The sequence below is a fragment of the Mirounga angustirostris genome, unplaced genomic scaffold (genome assembly GCF_029215605.1).
Source record: "Mirounga angustirostris isolate CCGP_5_RB_7025 unplaced genomic scaffold, mMirAng1.0.hap1 SCAF_4, whole genome shotgun sequence".
Taxonomy (NCBI): Eukaryota; Metazoa; Chordata; class Mammalia; order Carnivora; family Phocidae; genus Mirounga; species Mirounga angustirostris.
Window position 1 is genome coordinate 29748350 of NW_026991712.1, and position 19514 is coordinate 29767863.

General features: G+C 34.9%; 1 protein-coding gene across 1 annotated transcript in view; it reads left to right on the forward strand.

Moving 5' to 3' along the window:
* The first annotated feature begins 28 nt into the window (after nt 1-28).
* The window catches only part of EIF3E (eukaryotic translation initiation factor 3 subunit E), a 49976-nt gene continuing 30490 nt past the window's right edge, over nt 29-19514 (forward strand). The window contains exons 1-7 of the mRNA XM_045896048.3: nt 29-186; nt 5300-5414; nt 6844-6961; nt 9248-9290; nt 10389-10493; nt 15251-15376; nt 16116-16240. Of these exons, the coding sequence (XP_045752004.1) occupies nt 97-186; nt 5300-5414; nt 6844-6961; nt 9248-9290; nt 10389-10493; nt 15251-15376; nt 16116-16240 (722 nt within the window). The 5' untranslated portion in view covers nt 29-96. The remainder of the gene's footprint in view (nt 187-5299; nt 5415-6843; nt 6962-9247; nt 9291-10388; nt 10494-15250; nt 15377-16115; nt 16241-19514) is intronic.

A 19514-nucleotide genomic window follows, 5' to 3' on the forward strand; every position in this document is an offset into this window, starting at 1 on the left:
TAACCACTGCGCATGAGCAACGTGGACCTGTCTGTTCGTTTGTCGGCGTTATCAATAAAGTTTTAGCGAGTACAGACTCTCTCTTTACTTGGCAAGATGGCGGAGTACGACTTGACTACTCGCATAGCGCACTTTTTGGATCGGCATCTAGTCTTTCCGTTGCTTGAGTTTCTCTCCGTAAAAGAGGTGAGGGGGGCTTTGACCGCGAGGAAGGCGTGGGAGCGCGTGAGGCGCGGGGCAGGGCTGAGAGGCGGTGGCCATAGCCCTAGGCCTGCCACACGTGTGAGGCGGCCGCGAGTTTGGTCCTGAGTTGGGCAGTAAGGATCTGCTGGTAATTTAGCGTCGTCCCAGTTAATTAGCACCGCAGAATTTGGTTGTGACGAGAAGTGAGGTGACAGCAGGCAACTCAGGGGAGAAAGAGGTCTCTGCTTCACTACTGGAGGTGACAGTGCCGGAGGGACTTCCGCGTCAGTTCCTTTCGGAAGTTGACCGACCACTCGCCAGCTTCCCTGTAGGAACGCTTGCTTCTAAAAGCAAATGGGAGTGTTACAGATTTTGGTTTTTCTTTCGGGAACTGTGGGAGGGGTGTGCTTGGCTTTGTGTTTTTGTTTGCCGGATCTTTGGAATAATTTACACTTAAATACCTAGTACTTTAATTTACATGAAGTTGTGAATTCTTCGCAAAGAGTTTTCCTGGTTTTTCGGTAAGTAGCCACTTCCTAGAAGCGTGGCATATTTTGTCGGAGGGGGACGGCTTTCCCCCTTCCCCCCCAAGGACAATTTTTTTTACTTAAAAGTGGTTTTCCGGTGTATACAGACTTCGAGTAAATTTGAACGTTAACATTCATTTAGCTACTCACGATACCTTGAACTAGCCTGTGGTTCTGGTACCTCATTTCAAAACGTCTCAATCCTGAAAGTTTTGAAATATTGGGCTTAGTTATACCTTGAGTTTGTTGGGAGATTGATACATTGTAGTAATTATAAAGTAATGTTACTATGATGAAGGGATTCGATTATTGGCCAGAAAAGTAAATGAATTCTATATCTGAAAGCCGATTACAACGTAAGTCTGCTTTAGGGAACTCTAGATTTGGAGAGTAGATTTGTGTGGCTCAACAACAATAAAACAGAAAAGCTCTGCAAATAAACATTAAATTGTTCTGATAACTTTTCAGATCTTCCTGGTAGTTACTGTTCATTAGACAGGTATAATCCTCAAATTTATCTGATCCTTTTCTAAGGACTCTAAAGTTGTGTTGTTAGGGAACAGCAAAGTTTATTTTCAGTAAATTTCAGGAATGTAAAAATAAAGCAATATAAAGCTTTATCATGAGAGGATATGTTTTTTCTTTATTTTTCCTTACGTAGGATGTACTTACACCTATATTTTAGAGCTTGCCTAAAACAGTACATTCTTTTTTTTCCCTTTCGGGATGTGTGAGGATAATTCACCAAAGATCAAAGAATAGAAAAATGCCATACTTGAAATCCTTTATCAGCTACTTGTAGAAATGCTTCTAAATCAGCCAAAGTTCATATTCTTGTAATGTGTTCTTTACGCTTTTGTTTTACAAGGCAGATAGATAAAAGGAAGGAATATGTGAGTGTAAATTAGTTTTTCATAGGGTAAGACCAAAACCATGAAGGGCAGCTGAGAATCCATGGAAAATAACTGCTCGGTACTTGCCTCTTTGTAGAGAATGTTGGTAAGATGGCTGGAATACACCAAGAGGAAGACAGATGCTGGAGTATTTACTTAGCAGTTACCAAATAGGGCTATCATGGAATTGTGTTAAATCCAGGATAAAACCCAGACATTTCACCGCTGAAAAACTTAGCTATCCTTTAGAGGAGATAAAGATCTATAATTACATATGAGGCAAAAAGGAACACATGTCAGAGAAGTACTGGCAGAGTGCTGTCAAAATTGAAGAGATTCTATTGAGTGGGCAAAAAGGACTTTGAGGATAGGTTTTAAGTTGAGTTTTAGATGGTTAGGATAGAGGCAATGATCATGATTCATAAGAGTAACAATTTGATATATTTGTAATATGTTGGATAGTGTAAGCTCTATGAGAGCAGGGACTTTGTTTTGTTCTCTGCTGTGTCCTTAGCATGTAAAAGAGAGTCTGGCATAAAGTGTTTTAATGATTATTTAATATCTCTGCACTTCAGAGATGTTTCTTTCTCATCTTAAGTAAGCCTGTCTCATGCGTAAAGTGTTGATACTGCCACCAATCTTGGAAGGCACCTTAACCTTCTGGGACAAAGTGAATATTCCTGAATATTTTCCATTAGGGGGCTAGCCCATCCTGTGTGAGAGAGGAGTGAGGCAGCCAATTGGGGTTTTGAGGAGTGAGGTAAGGAGTGGAAATGGGGGCTGAGAAAACTGACCAAAGTATAAGGATTGGTAAGTGTGGATGGCCCAACCGAGATTGAAAATCATACATTTATAAGAGCTGATGACGTAACTCTCGAAGTGAGAGCAGCAGTGGAAAGTTATTTAAGTAGTGTAGAAATGTTTGGAGTTATGCTTGTAGATACATGTCAGTTAGAGATGGATTGCTGATCAGCAGAAAAAAGCACAGATGTGACTGAATAGCATTATTACCTGCTTTTGCAACATTTTATAGTCATCCTTAACCAGAACATAGAAGACAGATGACTTTTTCCAGAAATACTGACACTGAATTGTGTTTGGTTGGAGAAAATGGTTGGAATCAATGATACTACTAATGAGAAAATCTTTGAAATAGCTAAAAATGGCATCTAAACTAATGTGGAAAGTGACAACCAAAAAAGGATGTTATAAAAATTAAAAAGAACGGAGGGTATAATGAAGCATTTTAATGGTAATGGTGAAGGAGATGAATTTAAGTTGAAATCTTAGAGATGAGGTACTAAATGAAAGTTGTGGAAAGTTGTGGGAAATTTTAAGATTCGAGTTTCTTAAGAATCATCAGTATGGATGTTGGATTTGTGGATGATGACAGCAGGAAGAGATGTCAAAGGAATTTTTGTTTTAATTTTTAAAGATGTTATTTATTGACAGAGCAAGAGAGCACAAGTAGGGGGAGCATCAGAGGGAGAGGGAGAAGAGGCTCCCCGCTGAGCAGGGAGTCTATGCGGGGTTCTGTCCTAGAGCCCTGGGATCCGAAGGCAGACACTTAACCGACTGAGCCACCCGGGGGCCCCTAAAAATAATTTTTAACAGATGAACATTTGCAAACATTTTCAATTATAGAACACTAACTTTGTACCTTAATAGTTCCTACCCCCCCCCAAATTTCATTCTTCTCATTAGTAGATCTCTTTTACAAAAAAGTTTACTCCATTATTTTTTGCTTCAAAAAGGAAAGAAATTGTGGAAACTCTTATAGTACTTATAAATATTATCCTAGATGGGTTTTTTTTTTAAGATTTATTTTAGAGAGAGAGAGAGAGACAGAACTTGCAAGAGAGCACACTTGGTGAGGGGGGCAGAGACAGGGAGAGAGAGAGAATCTCAAATGGACTCCCTGCTGAGTGCAGAACCCCCATTTGGGGCTCTATCCCAGGACCCTGAGATAATGACCTGAGCTGAAGCCATGAGTCAGATGCTCAACAGACCACCCGGGCACCCCTAGTTTCCTAGATTTTTGCTTCTTGGCACAAAAGTCTAGAATATTTACTGTCTGTCCTTTACAGAGTAAGTGTGGTTATAAGGCAGAATTTAGGGAAGGTGATATAAGCAGATACAGATTTAAGAGGCCAGTAAGATCTGATGGCTGAGGAGCAGTGCTTTGAATCTACAATAGATAGAGAAAATACAAATTAAAAGCTTATTAATGGGGTGGCAAGAAGAAGTTGGCATGTTAGGAAAAGATGTTTTCACAAGATTAGGTTTCTATAGGGTACACTGAAAGGAAGCTTTGATTTTTTTTAAGTAAACTTTTTATCAGATATACCATTCATACAGAAAAGTGCCAAATATAAGCACCGTTTTTCAAAGTGAAACCACTTGTGTGACCACCATAAAACATTACAAATATCCTAAAAACCTTCCTCTGACCCTTTAGTCACTACTCACACCTCCCAAAGGTAAGCACTAGTCTGATCTAGAATAGTTTCGCCTGGTTTTGATTTTGGGTATATGAAATTAAGCATTGTACTGTTTTTATGACTTCTTTTATTCAACATTGTGACAGTCATCCAAGTTGGTAGGATAACTATAGTTCTTTGATTCGAATGCTGAATGTTAATCTGTTATATATTACAGTTTATCCATTCTAATGTTGATAAACTTGACTATTAAAGTAGTATTACTATGAACATTCTTAGAAATGTCCTTTGAATATATGCACCAGGTTCTTTTGGGTATCAAGGAGCAGAATTACTAGGTCTAAAAGTATTTTTGATTTTAGGAGATAAAAACAGTTTTCCAAAGCAGTTGTACCTCTGCCAGAAGAGTTAAGTGTTCAGTTACTCTAAATCTACACCAGTACTGGTATTGCCATTTTTTTGTTTTTGTTTTTTTAATGTGGCTTTAATTTTCATTTTCTGTATGATTAATGAAGTTGAGATATTTGGTGTTTGTTGGCCATTTGGTTATACTCTGGTAAAGTGGCTATTAAAATTTTTTAGCCATTTTCAGTCCTCTATTTTCTTACTTTTTTGTAGGAGTTTGGAAGACTCAGTTTTGATCATGGCTGTACCATTTCATCACCTTCTTCTTTTCACAGGCATTTAAATGTGGAATCTTCCTGCATTTCTCTTTCCTTGACAAAATAAAATTTAGTATGCAAATCTTTTGCTGAAACTTTATCTTGATGACTGCTTATTTAAAAAAATTTTTTAAATTTTGGTTTCTGTCTCCTTGAATACTGTTGTGTAGGATCCTTACATACTGCTCATTGCCCTAAACTTCAAGTTTATGTGAGTTTGCTGGTGTATCTATTTGGTCCTTGTCCTGTGGGTTAAATTGTTTCTTAAGTCCTTGCAAAAACCTATGACATGGTTGACTTAGAGAATAGGTGCTAGTTCTGTTTTAATGGTGTGGATGGGGAAGGATTATAAAGAAAGGATTCAAATGATTTAGTGAAAAAATATGTGGGGGTAGATAAAAGGCTACCTCAAGGAGAGATGAGTAGGTATCATGTGGATGTGAGATAGAAGATACAAATTTTGAGTTGATTTCTAATCACCTGGTGTGGTAAGGAAACAACTATAGTGCTTGTCAGTAGAGTTGGTGTGGCTGTTTATCATTTTATTTGGGGGAACTTCAACATATTCATTAGAAAGTAATTTTCTCTTGCAGATATATAATGAAAAAGAATTATTACAAGGGAAATTGGATCTCCTTAGTGATACCAACATGGTAGACTTTGCTATGGATGTATACAAAAACCTTTATTCTGATGATATTCCACATGGTAAGTTTTGTCAGCTTCTCTCATGAACTGAATATGTGTGTGTGTTAACGTTTTGTGATTTATAAAAGAGCTTTAGTCAAAAGTCTTTAATAACTATTTGAATGGTTTAAAAGTTTTCTGGATGAAAGGTAATATGAAGGTTACATGTCATCTAAAGTATATTTTCTCATCACAGAAGGTGTGATACTACTTTAAAACATGATTTTCAAATATGTTCAGTTCATAGTATGTTTCATCAAAATTGTGCTTATGAATCAGATTGTCTCCTTAGAATGATCTGAGAATGTTGCTGTTTTTGGTCTGCTAACTTTTTGAGTTAGCATCTGTGTGCCTTAGAGACTTCTTTTCATCTTGAAGCATCTGGGAGTAGCCAGGGTTCTCAAAAGTATTGTCCCCAGTACCAGCATCATCAGTTCACCTGGGAGAGCTTGTTAGAAATGCAAATTTTGGGGTCATACCCCAGATCTACTTAATCAGAAAGTGTTGGCTGAGGCCCAGCACTTAAATTGGAGAACTACTGTGGTATGGTGTTTTCCACATTCTTGTTTTCTGTGGTAATTGATGTTCCTTTAAAAAAAAAAGGTTTTCCCATAAGTTTGAAAAATATTTCTCTTATGAACCTGGTATTTTAAAAAATTCTAAGAATGCTTTCAGTAGAGAAGTATAATTTACTTTGTTTAAATTGACATTTTCCAAAATTTGATCACAGATACCCTTTTATGTTTGAGAAACATTGTTGTAGTAATACTTTTTAATGTATAACACATTATTACACTAAACATAATCACCTTTTTAAATTATAGTAAATGACAGTAGCTCTTTAAATTTTAGTTTGTGATGAAAAAGTTAACTGTTTCTTAGTGAAAGTTTAAAACATGCCTGCAGTGTAGGTTATCTGCAAGTTTTCTCTAACTCTTCATAATGCAGTAAAAGGAAACTAGAACTGGGTTTGAGAGATTACAGAATTAGATTTATAGTGAAAAGAGAGATTACTGACTGGATTTAAATTCCATTTAACCTAATTGAAAATCTATAGTAATATGTAAACCCTCTCAGTCTCTGTTCAGAAACTCTGGGATAATATTCACCTGAGAAAATTCAATGAGAACAAATATAAAAACAATAGGAGCGAAGTCTCTGAAATGTGGAATTAGGTAATTGTTTCTCAGCAGCCATCCCTCCCTCCAGCTGTATCTGTATTTTCCTCAGTTTTCTTTAAGAGTAAGAAGATTCCCTCTTTATGTGCCTTTGCACTGCTAGAAAGTAAAAAATGGATCTGTGAGACATTGAATTGGTGGTTCCTGGCATATGAATATATTGGGGGTAAATAAATTTATGAATAATTAAATAAATTGAAAAATTTCCAGAGACATCCTCATGGGGAGCAGTATAGTCTAACACTAGAGTACTCCTTTGCATTTTTAATTAGCTTTGAGAGAAAAAAGAACCACAGTTGTTGCACAACTGAAACAGCTTCAGGCAGAAACAGAACCAATTGTGAAGATGTTTGAAGATCCAGAAACTACCAGGCAGATGCAGTCAACCAGGTAACCTCCCTTAATTTGAATTCTGAAAATTCTCTTTTCTGGATTAAGACTAATGTTAATTCAAATTTTATCTAATATCCCATCATAAAAGTTCATGGCTTAATTGATTACTTTACCTCTTTATTTTCATTTGTCCTTATGGTGTAGGGACCAGGAATTCCTAAATAAATATTAATCCTAATTTTATTTTTAACTTCTTTATCAGTTATCCAAATCTGATTATGCTGGAGCAGTTTTGCCTTCTTCCTCTCTTCCCAGTGGACATTGGCGATGTCTGGTGACATTTTTAGTTATCAGAGTTGAAGGGGTACGACTAGCACCTAGCAAGGAGAGGCCAGGGATGCTGCTAGCCATCCTGCAATGCATCACACAGTACCCTACCCCCTCCACAAAGAATATCCAACCCAAAAGTGTCAGTAGTACTGAGGTTGATGTACCTGTGCCTGGGCAGTACCAAGAGGGAAACCTGAGCTCACTTTATCACTTGGCTACATTCTCTTGTATCCTTCTAACCTCATTGCCCAGCCCAAAAAGGGAGGGTAGTGTAGAGCTGATAAGGTTATTTTATTCTTAATTTTCTCTTAACTAGAAATAAACTTATTGCTTGGTTCCCAAAGAATGCATGTTGCCTCATTCTGACTTAATGTATATCATTAATTGAAACCCTTTGGGTTATTAGAAATTCTTTAAGACAAAATCTACTAAAATTGAATATTGCCATTGTGGTAGATCTTAGCCGCCAATGTTACTAGAGACATTGCTGAAGATTTTGCCGTGTTGTGGCTTTAGTTCATACAATATGTGACCAGAACAAATTTTTAGAGAGATTCGCTCCAAATTTTCATTTGTGATTTGGGGAAGAGTTAACCAGATAATTTTAAGCAAAACAGCAAATACTACACGATTACTGTACCATTATAATGTAACCTGCTACATTACTAACTACACCATGTTATATCTATCTGTGTATATACAGATAGATATATACATATATGCACAGATAGCTATATCTTACAAAGCAGTCATATATAGCTATGTGTGTGCGTGCACGCGCACTATACTACTTATTACACAGAATAGAATATAATGACTTAGACCTGCGGGTCACATGTAAGTGCACCCAAAGGAACAGCTGAAATAATCTAGCTGTTAGGGTACAACAGAAAATTTAGAATTTAAATTCTAAATTTAGTCTAGTTACTTAAATACTAGAAATTAATGTGATTAGGATATGAATCAAGATGAATATAGATTTATTCACCAATTATTAGAAAGAGAAGACTCCTTGCGGTTTAATAGGAATAGCATTGAGATAAATGAAAGGATGGAATTGTGTTTTAAAAATTTGCAAAGGAGGGAGCACCTGGGTGGCTCAGTCGTTAAGCGTCTGCCTTTGGTTCAGGTCATGATCCCAGGGTCCTGGGATCGAGCCCCGCATCAGGCTCCTTGCTCTGCGGGAAGCCTGCTTCTCCCTCTCCCGCTCCTCCTCTGCTTGTGTTCCCTCTCTCGCTGTCTCTCTCTGTCAAATAAATAAATAAAATCTTTAAAAAAAATTAAAAAATTAAAAAAAATTTGCAAAGGAATAACCTCTTCCTGCCAATTCCTGTTTTTAAATTTCATTGAATGTATAACATTTTACTTCTCATACTTTCCCAGAAATACCCAGTCAACCAAAGGATAGTGATTATGTACCTGAAAGATACAAGGAGTGTAACACAAAGTTATTCACTGTGATCCACACTTGTTTTTTTTTTTTGAAATCTTGTTAAAATTTCATGCATATTTCATATTCACTATTATAATATACCCATGTTAATGTTGGTGATGATATATTCCCTCCCCATTAAATCTTCAAGTAAAATTATGCTCTGGAAAAACATGCCACAGCATTCCCTCTGTGATAAGCATAAGAAAATGTTTTCTTTTTTGAAAATGCCCAGTAAGTGGGCCACTGTGCCCATCTATCACTTGTTCCTTGGTGTCTTTGTTATCATTTTGTCTTTTACCAGCCTGGCAACGTCTTAGTTACGCAAAGCCAATTTAAGAAAAGTTCAGTTGGGTTGACACTGATATGGGTAATAATTATATAGGGTGTGTGGCATAGAAATGTAAGTTAAGCATAATTGATTAATTTTGTACTGTTCTGTTTATTCTGGAAGTCCTATTTCTACTGTTTAAGTATTAAGATATTTAAATGGCTTTATGTGGGTAATAGGATGAACATTGGTTATGCTTATTTTGTTTTCTATGACCTATAAAATACAATAATTTTTGTTTCTAATTAAGAGATGGTCGGATGCTGTTTGACTACCTGGCAGACAAGCATGGTGTAAGTGGTATTTTAAAAATTTTCTTTAGTTGTCCTGTTTTAATAAGGCTAATTAAAGAATAGTGCTGCATAGATAGGTTTGAGGCTTGGCAAGATTATAATTTCTAGATTAATTTATTAAATATAAGACCTAGTATGTTTTTGAAACTTCAGTTTTTAAAAATTGATGCTGATGGGAAAATGAGGTGCTTATACTTTAGATCATAGAAATTTTCAAAACTCTATTTTTTTAGAATAATCAAGTAATGGGTTCCATTTTATATTTCTGATGGATTAACAAAGATAGAACTAAATTTGAATTAGAAATGTTTTGAGCAGTAGAATTAAGTAATACTTTGGCTGCCTTGTGGAATATAGTAGTTCTTGACATTATCAAGGTCTTCATAAATCCCCCATAAAGGAATTTTATCGTAGACTTCCCTAGTCATCTCCCAGTCTCATTTTCCCTTGTGTTAACTTGTAAGTGTGAGGATTTGCATGTAATTAATTCTTTACTTGCATTCAAGTTTCTTCTCTCATTTAACAACTGTAACAAGAGGTATGCTGACCACTGGGCAGATTATTCTTTCTGGTTTCCAAATAGAATGTTTGGTATATTTAATAATGTTCTAGTTCGTAGCCCTTCTCTTACATTACTTTCACTTTCCTTGCATTGCTAAATTTAAAAGTTGCTGTAATTTGGGGGCCAGTTTTCACAGAGAACTGAAATTTACTGTGCATGTTATTTGTACAGAATCACAAACGTTATAAGAATTCATGTGTTTGGTAGTTGTCTAAGCTTAGTCACTAACTGAGAGACTCACACCTCAGACCTTTCCCTGCAATTCAAATTCTCACTGCAACAAATTAGGTATTGTTACAATTCATAACTCTTTGAGGCCAGAATTATGAATGAAAAATCTACCAATTGCTAATGTATGTTTTAAGAGTCATATGTTTCTGATCATGGTTTTTGTTTTATTTTGTTTTTTTTGTGACACTTGGGGTACACTGAGAGAATTGACGCGTCTGGGGACATTTAAAGGAGTAAATGGTTTGAATTTTAAAACTCAAAAGTTAAAAACAGAACTGATGCCTTTTTTTTTTTTTTTTTTTTAGTTTAGGCAGGAATATTTAGATACACTCTATAGGTATGCAAAATTTCAATATGAATGTGGGAATTACTCTGGAGCTGCAGAATATCTTTACTTCTTTAGAGTGTTGGTGAGTAAATTCTTTTTCTTCTCTCAGACTTTGTAGGATTCCCTTGGTTTGTCAAAACATATCTATAGATTTGATTCTGTACATAAATTTTCAAGAATCCTTGGTGAAAGGAGAAAAACTTTCTCAACAAAGAACAAATAGAAATAGGAAAGCTTATATCAGGACCTCAGAATTTGGCGGGAGATTTAACTTTCCTTGAAATCCAAAAGTAGGACCCGTTAATTTGTTATTTTATGTATAATTAAATGATAAGCATTAGCAGAATTCTATCATGTAATCAATTTGTTATATTACTGTGTAGCACAGTGAGCAGGACATTGTGGATGCTTAAATATTTATTGAATAAATCCATTATTCCTAATTTTAATTAAATATCTTATGCTATATATATCCCTTGAGTTTGTTTCAAACAATTAAGGAGTTCTAATGATATTTGAAAAAAAAATTATGCCTTAATAGTAATTTTTTTCCATTTACTTCTACCTCAGCTATTAGAAAATAAAACTCAATGATTTTTTTTTAATAATGTAGGAGGAAGGTGAATTTAAATTGTACTATTAGAGCAAATTTCTAACCATAAAGAGCCCTGTTGTTATTTTCATTTGCCTATTGACAAGTTCCTAGATTCAGTGCTTTTTCTGGGAAAAAGGAAAATTGCATGAAGCCAAAGAAAAAAATAAGGCTTTCAAATGAAAAGATTTTTTTCTCATTCTGTCTTCTGTGTAGGTAATTGTATTAATGCCTTCTAGAGTTATCAAAATGCCCTTGTTTTAACGAACTTCTCATTTGAGAAATTATAATTTGTTACTCACTTTGGGTTAGTAAGCAAGTACCTAAGTCTCTGATTTCTCTAGTTAATCCTAGATGTTGGGAAATGACCTCTTAAGACAGGGACTTCTTGTTTTCTAACCTTGGAAGAGTCTATTTCTTCTGTCTCTACTTTCTGGTGCCTTTTATTCTTTTAGCTCCATATGCCTGCCACAAAGAAAAGACTTATGGCTGCTATCTTTGGTTGTTTTCTAGGAAATTAAATTTTTCTTTTTGGGGGAGCAAGGAAGGGGAAGAGATTGGTGTTTTATTAATACAGCTAATTTCTACACTTAAAAAGTACTTAGAGAGCTTCGTTTTTTAAAGCTACCATCCTTCCTTCAAAAGGAAATAAAGATTTTCAGTTTATTTCAAAGTTTGATTTGAAAAAAATTTATTTTTCTCTTATTCCCATTTGTGAATATTCTTAATTTATAGATTAGCTTGGTTAGCTTGCAAGTGCATTGAAGGTAATCAGTGATTCTAAACTTGTAGTGCTTATCATAAAATTCCATCAGTTTTACTTTGAATATTACGAAGGATTTAGGAGAGCATAAGTTGATTACTTTGGAAATGTAAACAGCTTAAACCAGGATTGTAAAATCAGAAGCCTGATATGATTACAGGTACATGAAAAGAGTTGGTTATTCATATCATTTGTTAATGCTGGGAGTGAATTTTGAGAATGAAGATTTAGTGTCATGTTAGAGTTCTAGCACAGTAAATTTATTGTTGCTGGTCAGTGAGTGAATGTGCCATTTTGCTAAGACATGGAAACTTAAGGTAACTGCTGGAAATCCAGATACTGAAACTCTTCTAGCATATCCACCCTTGAAAGCAGGTTGGTATGAAGAGCCAACTGTAATGACATGGACTTGAGCCAGAGTAGTACGCATGAACCTTTGGGGGATTAAAAAACTTGCTCTGCTGCTACAAAAAGCTTTTATCCTAACAAATATAACATATCCTTGTTTTAACAGCATATTACATTTATGTAGTGTGGTTTTATAATTAGTCTGAAAATTTCTACAAATGATAGGTATATATACTTAAAGGTTTGTGAAGTTTTTGTGTTTCCTTTTTTTTTTTTTAAATGTGAAGATCCTGGTTTGTTCCCTAACTTAAAAAAAAAAAAAAAAAATCTCAGTTTTAAGCTTTTGCATTGCCTAACAGTTCTTGTGTTGGAATTCAAATGACATTTGGTTAGGTGATTGATTACCATGATTTGAACACAAAAATCAACGTTTTACATTAAGAGTAGTCAAAATATAGTGATGGGATAGTGCTTAGAAATTATGTGAAATTTATTTTAAATTTATGTTCCACCTGTGTGACAGAACATTTGAGTAGCTGGGAGTTGGCATATTGATAGGAGCTAACCAAGCTAAGTTTAAAACAACGGATAATTTTACTTAGCTTTTTCTTTTGTTTAGATAGGCACTACTATAAAATCTATGTATTTGTTCAAAATCTTGTTAATAGCAAAGATTAAAAATCCTGGATTGGATTTGGGATGAAAAATATCAGTGTTTTACATATTAGTTATTTACTTTTATTTTTTTGTAATAGCCTTTTTTTCATTTCTAAATTCTTGTCTGGTGGTTGGTTATTCTTTTAAATCTATAGTTAGGGAAACATAAGCTATGAAAGAACCATTGTAACTATGATCTGAGATTAGAATTTGACTCTCCAGGTGACCTATTGTAGGTCAGTTTTGTGTAAATTAAAGCTGTGTGACCCCAGAATCTACCTTTATTTTTTTAAAATGTGATGGCTTTTTAGAATACATCAAGGAATATTTACATGCATCCTATTTGGTTGTGTTCTAAGAAATGCATTAATTTGGAATGAAATGGTGGAGGAGAATTGGCAGGAATTTTTGAAAATTTTTGTTTTAAAAGTTACAAAAATAAATAAAAGGAATTAACACTGTATTTTAATTAGTTTGTTAAAATTTGCATTCTCTGTCCTTTTGATCTGACTTGAAAATATAACCCCTCCCCTTATCCAGCAGCTACTTGAAATAAAAGTGATTTTAAGATGCTAGAACTGTTGGTGATCATATTTTAGTAGCGTGATTTTTGTTGTTGTTTTCATTCAGAATTTAAAATTGATCGCCTGTAAGTACATGCCATTTGATTTAAAGGTACTTCTCCTTGACTCAAGAAAGCTTAAGTAATGATGACTTTTGGAAGCTTTGGGAACTTGGCTGAAGTTTTGGGTCTGATGTGCCCTATTTGGTAATGTTGGTTATGTAAAAGATGTCTCATATTGATTTTCAGATGCATAATTTATCACATTTTAATATCAAACTGGGATGTGTCTTGAATTGGTTGTGGTTTTAGAAACATGAATAAAAAAACTTCTAGGGATGCCTGGGTGGCTCAGTTGGTTAAGTGTCTGCCTTCGGTTTAGGTCATGATGCCAGGGTCCTGGGATCAAGCCCCGCATCTGGTTCTCTGCTCGGCGGGGAGCCTGCTTCTCCCATTTCCTCTGCCTGCTGCTCTGCCTACTTGTGTTGTCAAATAAATAAATAAAATCTTAAAAAAAAGTCTAGTTTTTGTCTGTTACAAAAAAAATTGCCACGAATATTCAAATACAACTCTTTTTTTGTGGACATATATTGTAACAATAAGAACCAGTGGTTTCATGGATATGTTTCAAAATTTAGTTCATGAATTTAGTGTTTGTTAGAGTTTGCTTAATGTTATTGAGTACATGAGAGAGAGTTAATTACTACCGTCAAAGTCCTTAATAGATGTTTTGGGTTTGTGACCCTTTTCCATCAGTGGCAAAAAGAGGTAGATGCCCTTAGTCCTCCTATTTTGTGGTTTAGATTGTGGTATAAAATTTATAGATCTTGGGGCACCTGAGTGGCTCATTTGTTAAGCATTGGACTCTTGGTTTTGACTCAGGTCATGATCTCATGGGTTGTGGGGATTGACCCACTCCCCCCATTGGGCTGTGTGCTCAGTTGGGAATCTGCTTGAAAGATTCTCTCCTTTTGCCCCTCCTCCACTCCTTGGTCTCTAAAAATAAATAGATCTTTAAAAAAATTTATAGCTTTCATAATGAGAAGTGTAGTTTTGGGCAGATTACACTCTCCATGCATGAGTTTCCCCTCTTTAATTAAAATGGGGTTAAAAAATATTTACCTTTTATAATGTTTCTATTAGGATTATGTGAAAAATGAACATTTATTCCTCAGTACGTTATTCCTTTGATAATTATTAATTGTTATTAACTAGTATACCTGCTTTTCTCTCTCTAACTCCTTTCATTTGTGTCATAATTTGGATTTTTTTTTAAAGATTTTATGTATATATTTGAGAGAACGTGAGAGAGAGAGAGATCATGAGCAGTGGGGAGGGGTAGAGGGAGAAGCAGACTCCCTGCTGAGCAGGGAGCCCAAGATGGGACTCGATCCCAGGACCCTGAGATCTTGCCTGAGCCAAAGGCAGATGCTTAACCGACTGAGCCACCCAGGCACCCTGGGTATTTTTTGTTCTAAAAATAATACTTTTAACACTAGTGCTGTATTCTAGTTTTAAGTTACTCTTTCTGATTTAGACTTGAATATCAAAAAGCTGTGTGTTTTTATTTTTTTAAAGATTTTATTTATATATTTGACAGAGAGGTAGCGAGAGAGAGCGAGCAAAGAGCCTGATGTGGGGCTCAATCCCAGGACCCTGGGATCATGATCTGAGCAGAAGGCAGATGCTTAACTGACTGAGCCACCCAGGCACTCCGAGCTAATATTTTTAGTAAATTAAGTTAAATGGAAACAATCAGTTTAGCAGTGTGATCCAATAAGGACTTAGATAATTACTGTTTGGGTTAGAAAGCTACAGGTCTTTTAGTAGGTTAGGTGAATATGTAAGGTATAAAATATACAGTATCTTTTTTTCCTAGAATATTCAGAATATAATTAATTATGATTGCTTAAACAGGTTCCAGCAACAGATAGAAATGCTTTGAGTTCACTCTGGGGGAAATTGGCCTCTGAAATCTTAATGCAGAATTGGGATGCAGCTATGGAAGACCTTACACGGTTAAAAGAGACCATAGATAATAATGTGAGTTACATTTTTCCAGGGTGATTTTCTGAAATTTTTGTGTATCCTTCATACTTTCTGATAAAGAAAACACTGTGTACTTTTTTAAAAAAGGTGGGGCTGGGGGAGGGAGGAATGGAAGGAAGGAAGGAGTGAGGGATGGAGGGAGGGAAGAAGGGAAACAAAAATGTTCAGATTAGCTTTTGTTGACTTGACATAAAAATCACAGTGGGTTAGTGGGGTGACTAGTTTCACTGAATCTCCCTGAAAGAAACTGTCAAATTTTTTTTGGCTCTTAGAGAAAAGAACTCAAGTTTTCATCTCTCTTATAACTATTGCACCTTTTTTATTTGTACAGTGAAAATGGCATAATACTATTAGTGCCACCTCAGTGATAGGTCCTCAATAAAGTCCTATGTAGAAGATGACAGTTTTCACTTATAATTATGTCTAATAAAACAACTTATGGAGTATTTAGTTCAGTCCTTTTAAAATGTTTTCTGGTTTGAGTATAATTTATGGCTTCTATAAAAATGGCTTAGCAGACATTATTGAATCTATTTCTCAGAGCAGGGAGGTAATTTCTAATGTTGAGGTTAGTGCAGAGGGTCTAGGGGATAGGACTTAGATCCTAATGGCCATAGATCATGCCTCAGAAGGTTCTCATTTTTAACTAAAATTCGGAGATCAGCTATGTTTATTCTCTTGCGTCTTTCTCATATATTAAGATTTCCTATGTATGTATTTTTTAACCCTGTAGTCTGTGAGTTCTCCACTTCAGTCTCTTCAGCAGCGAACATGGCTCATCCACTGGTCTCTGTTCGTTTTCTTCAACCACCCCAAAGGGCGTGATAACATAATTGATCTCTTCCTTTACCAGCCACAGTAAGTTATTTCACTGTATAATTCTGGCTTTCATTATATGAAATTACATGGATTTTTTTTTTAAACTTAAAAATGCACTTCTAACATTTGAATTTGTTGTCAACCTTTTTTTTCCCCCCTGCACGTGGTAGATTAGCTTATTAATTGAAAAAGCTTACGTGGGGCACCTGGCTGGCTCAGTTGGTTAAGCGTCTGCCTTTGGCTCAGGTCATGATACCAGGGCCCAGGGATGAGCAGCCCCACATGGGGCTCCCTCTGCCGCTCCCCCTGCCTGTGCTCCCCCCCCCCCAAATAAACAAAATCTTAAAAAAAAAAAAAAGAAAAAGCTTACACGTAATTCTAGTAAATTATTTGAAAAACATACTTTAAGCCTGTTGAAGTGCTATTTAGTGTGTTTCCTGTGCCAGCAGAATAGGCATCATGTAGAATCTCATGGTTCTACCTTACCCTAGAAGAACTGAATCAGAATCTCCATCTTAACAAGATCCCAGGTAATTAATATATTAACTAAAGCTTTAGAATTAGGGCTCCAGGCCAAATTACACGGAAGAAATAAATACATCCCAGAATCCTTTATATCATTGCTCAATTATCCAACTTTTGGTGCTGAGAAATTCTCTATGAACTAGACTATTCTATTGTTAGCTACAAATCATTTTTAAAAATTTATTTTTCCGTTTGAGCTTAAGTGCCTTTGAATCTTATTTCTTATTTGGTTAGAACAACAGAAAACAAAACTGCTTGGTGGAAACACTTAGATATTTGAAGATAATTTTTCTGTATCTCTTCCTTTAGGCTGAATATCTATGGTTTTATCAAGTGTGTAGTTTTTCAGACTTTTTAGTATTTTGGTTGCCCTCCTTAGATAACTGCCAGTTTATCCACAGTCTTCTCAAAATACGGATCTTTAAAATTCCCAGGATTGTTACTTGAGTTTTATGGATCACAGGGGCAGTGTTAGCTTCTTGACCTGTATGTGTGCTTATATAAACATAGTTCAAGATTGGAGTAACATTCGCATTTCCTACATGGTGTGGCTTATATTGACTATATTGTTAGCTAAACTTCGTATAAACATCCTTGGGCCATACTTTTGTTATATGTTAACCTAAATGAAGATATAGTTGTTACATTTCACTTGATTTCTGCTTATTATTTTCTGTCAAATTATGATTTTAATATTTTTCTCTAAAATGCATATATATTTTAATTTATAAAGGTATAGCTTAGAAATAGATGGTGTAATACCTTTCTGAATTAAAACATCAGTGAAGATTGAATAACCTGTTTTTAAGTTGTTTTGTAATTTCCAAAGTCTTGAAAATAGTATCTATGGCAATATTTTTGGATAAGTTGATAGGATATTCTAAACTGAGTCACATAAATAAATGTGACTTTAATAAGTGTACTTTAAATGCTCATTTTAGTAAGATTTTTTAAGACTCTAAAATATTTGACCTCTTCAGTGAAGTTGTTAACATAATCAACAGCACTTGGAATTTAAAAGAAATTAAGTTATTAGTGGTAATACAGATGAAAAATATCCAGCCAACTGAGAAATGCCAGTAACTTTTTTTATGGAGAATCAGGGAACCATTTTTAAATGGTGTATATTCTGTTTTCTGCATTAAATGCTAAATATTCCCCTGAATCTGGTAAAAAGAAGCAGTCTTAACAGAAATATTAACATTGCAATGTAAGTTCAATATTAATGTATTTAGTCAGTATTTTAATGACATGGTGACCTAGTATGTTAAAATCAAACATAGGCAGAGGAGTTTTTGTAACAGGATTGTTTTTCTTTCCTTGAAAAAAGAAAAAAACAACTACATGGCATTAGATAAGATAAAAGACAATATGATCTTTGCATCCCATTTTAAATATAAATGATAAGAAGTGAAATTTTATAATTTACATAGCATTGTATTTCTTTTTTTTATTAGAGATATTTTATAGTACTTAAGTATGCCTTCTAGATTCACATTATTCACTAATGTATACATAATAGCCTCGTTCTGAGCTGTTATTCCTTAAGCACATCCTGTTTGTGGGAAATTCACTGTTAAAATTGTATATATACAGTTTTTAAATTGTATTTGGTATATATTTTACTGTTTGCTGAATGCCATGATAAATTGTTTATAATCTGAAAAGTTACATAAATCATCGTCTGTATGTTGAATTAAGTGAAAGGCTAGTGGGAAGGATTTAAAAAACCAAAACAATTAATTGTACACTAAAATGAGATCCTAGAAGGGTGTCATACTTGGTTCTGGGCTTTAGCGTGGTAAACTCAGCAACTTTATTTGGCAGTATCTTAAAGGTAGATTTATGAAGAACAAAGCTGAACCAGCTTCAGAAAAACTGATTTATAAAACCAGAATGCCATCAGTAATTCATAATGAGGAGTGTAAGTGGTAGGAGTGAGTTTCTGATTCAGATTACAGGGGCAATGTTAGCTTCTTGAGGAGGAGTCTGTAAGTTTCACGCATAGGAAGCCATATAATAAAGAGAAGGTTGCTTTAAGAGTACTTGGAATCAGAATGGAAAGTTAATTTGTGACTGGACTGTTAATGGCACCATCAGGTTAAGCTGGCCTAACATATGTATCTTCACAGTAGGACTGTTCTTGCACTAGGACCAGATGATGAATATTTTTTGATTTGTCACCCTAAACATTTGGATGGGCATTTCTGAGATTTGCTTTTTTATTTCTCTTTTCATAATTCCATTTCAGATCAGTACTTCTCACTGTGTTCCTACTCACATCCCCCATTCTGATTTAAATATGTTAATGTCTTTTATCAAGTTCTTAAGTCTTCCTGATCTGGGAGCTTTCTCGTATCAGAGAGTAAATTGATTAATCTCTTTCTGCTGTGGTACACTTTTTATTTAATCTTCTCAGGGCAGTGATTCTTGAGAGGTACCCTTTGAGAAGTACTTTTATGCAACCATTACATTTTAGAAGAGGCTTTTTTATTTGTGATACTGACAATTACAATCTTATGCAATAGTTGAGACGTCAATATTGGATGAATCTGGAGTATCCAGGAAAATGACTAATAAATCACTGCGAGAAATTTGGGAATGTTGGTTAGTAAAATAGCTACATACCTGTCTTTTATGTTAAACTATCTATGCCTCTTATAGAAAAGGTGTTTTCTGAGAATTCTAAAAAAGAATTAAGGATATATTTCTCAGTATTTATGGACATTAACCAAACATTCATTCAAATGAAAAGAGATTAAAAATAACACTAACGTGGGGCGCCTGG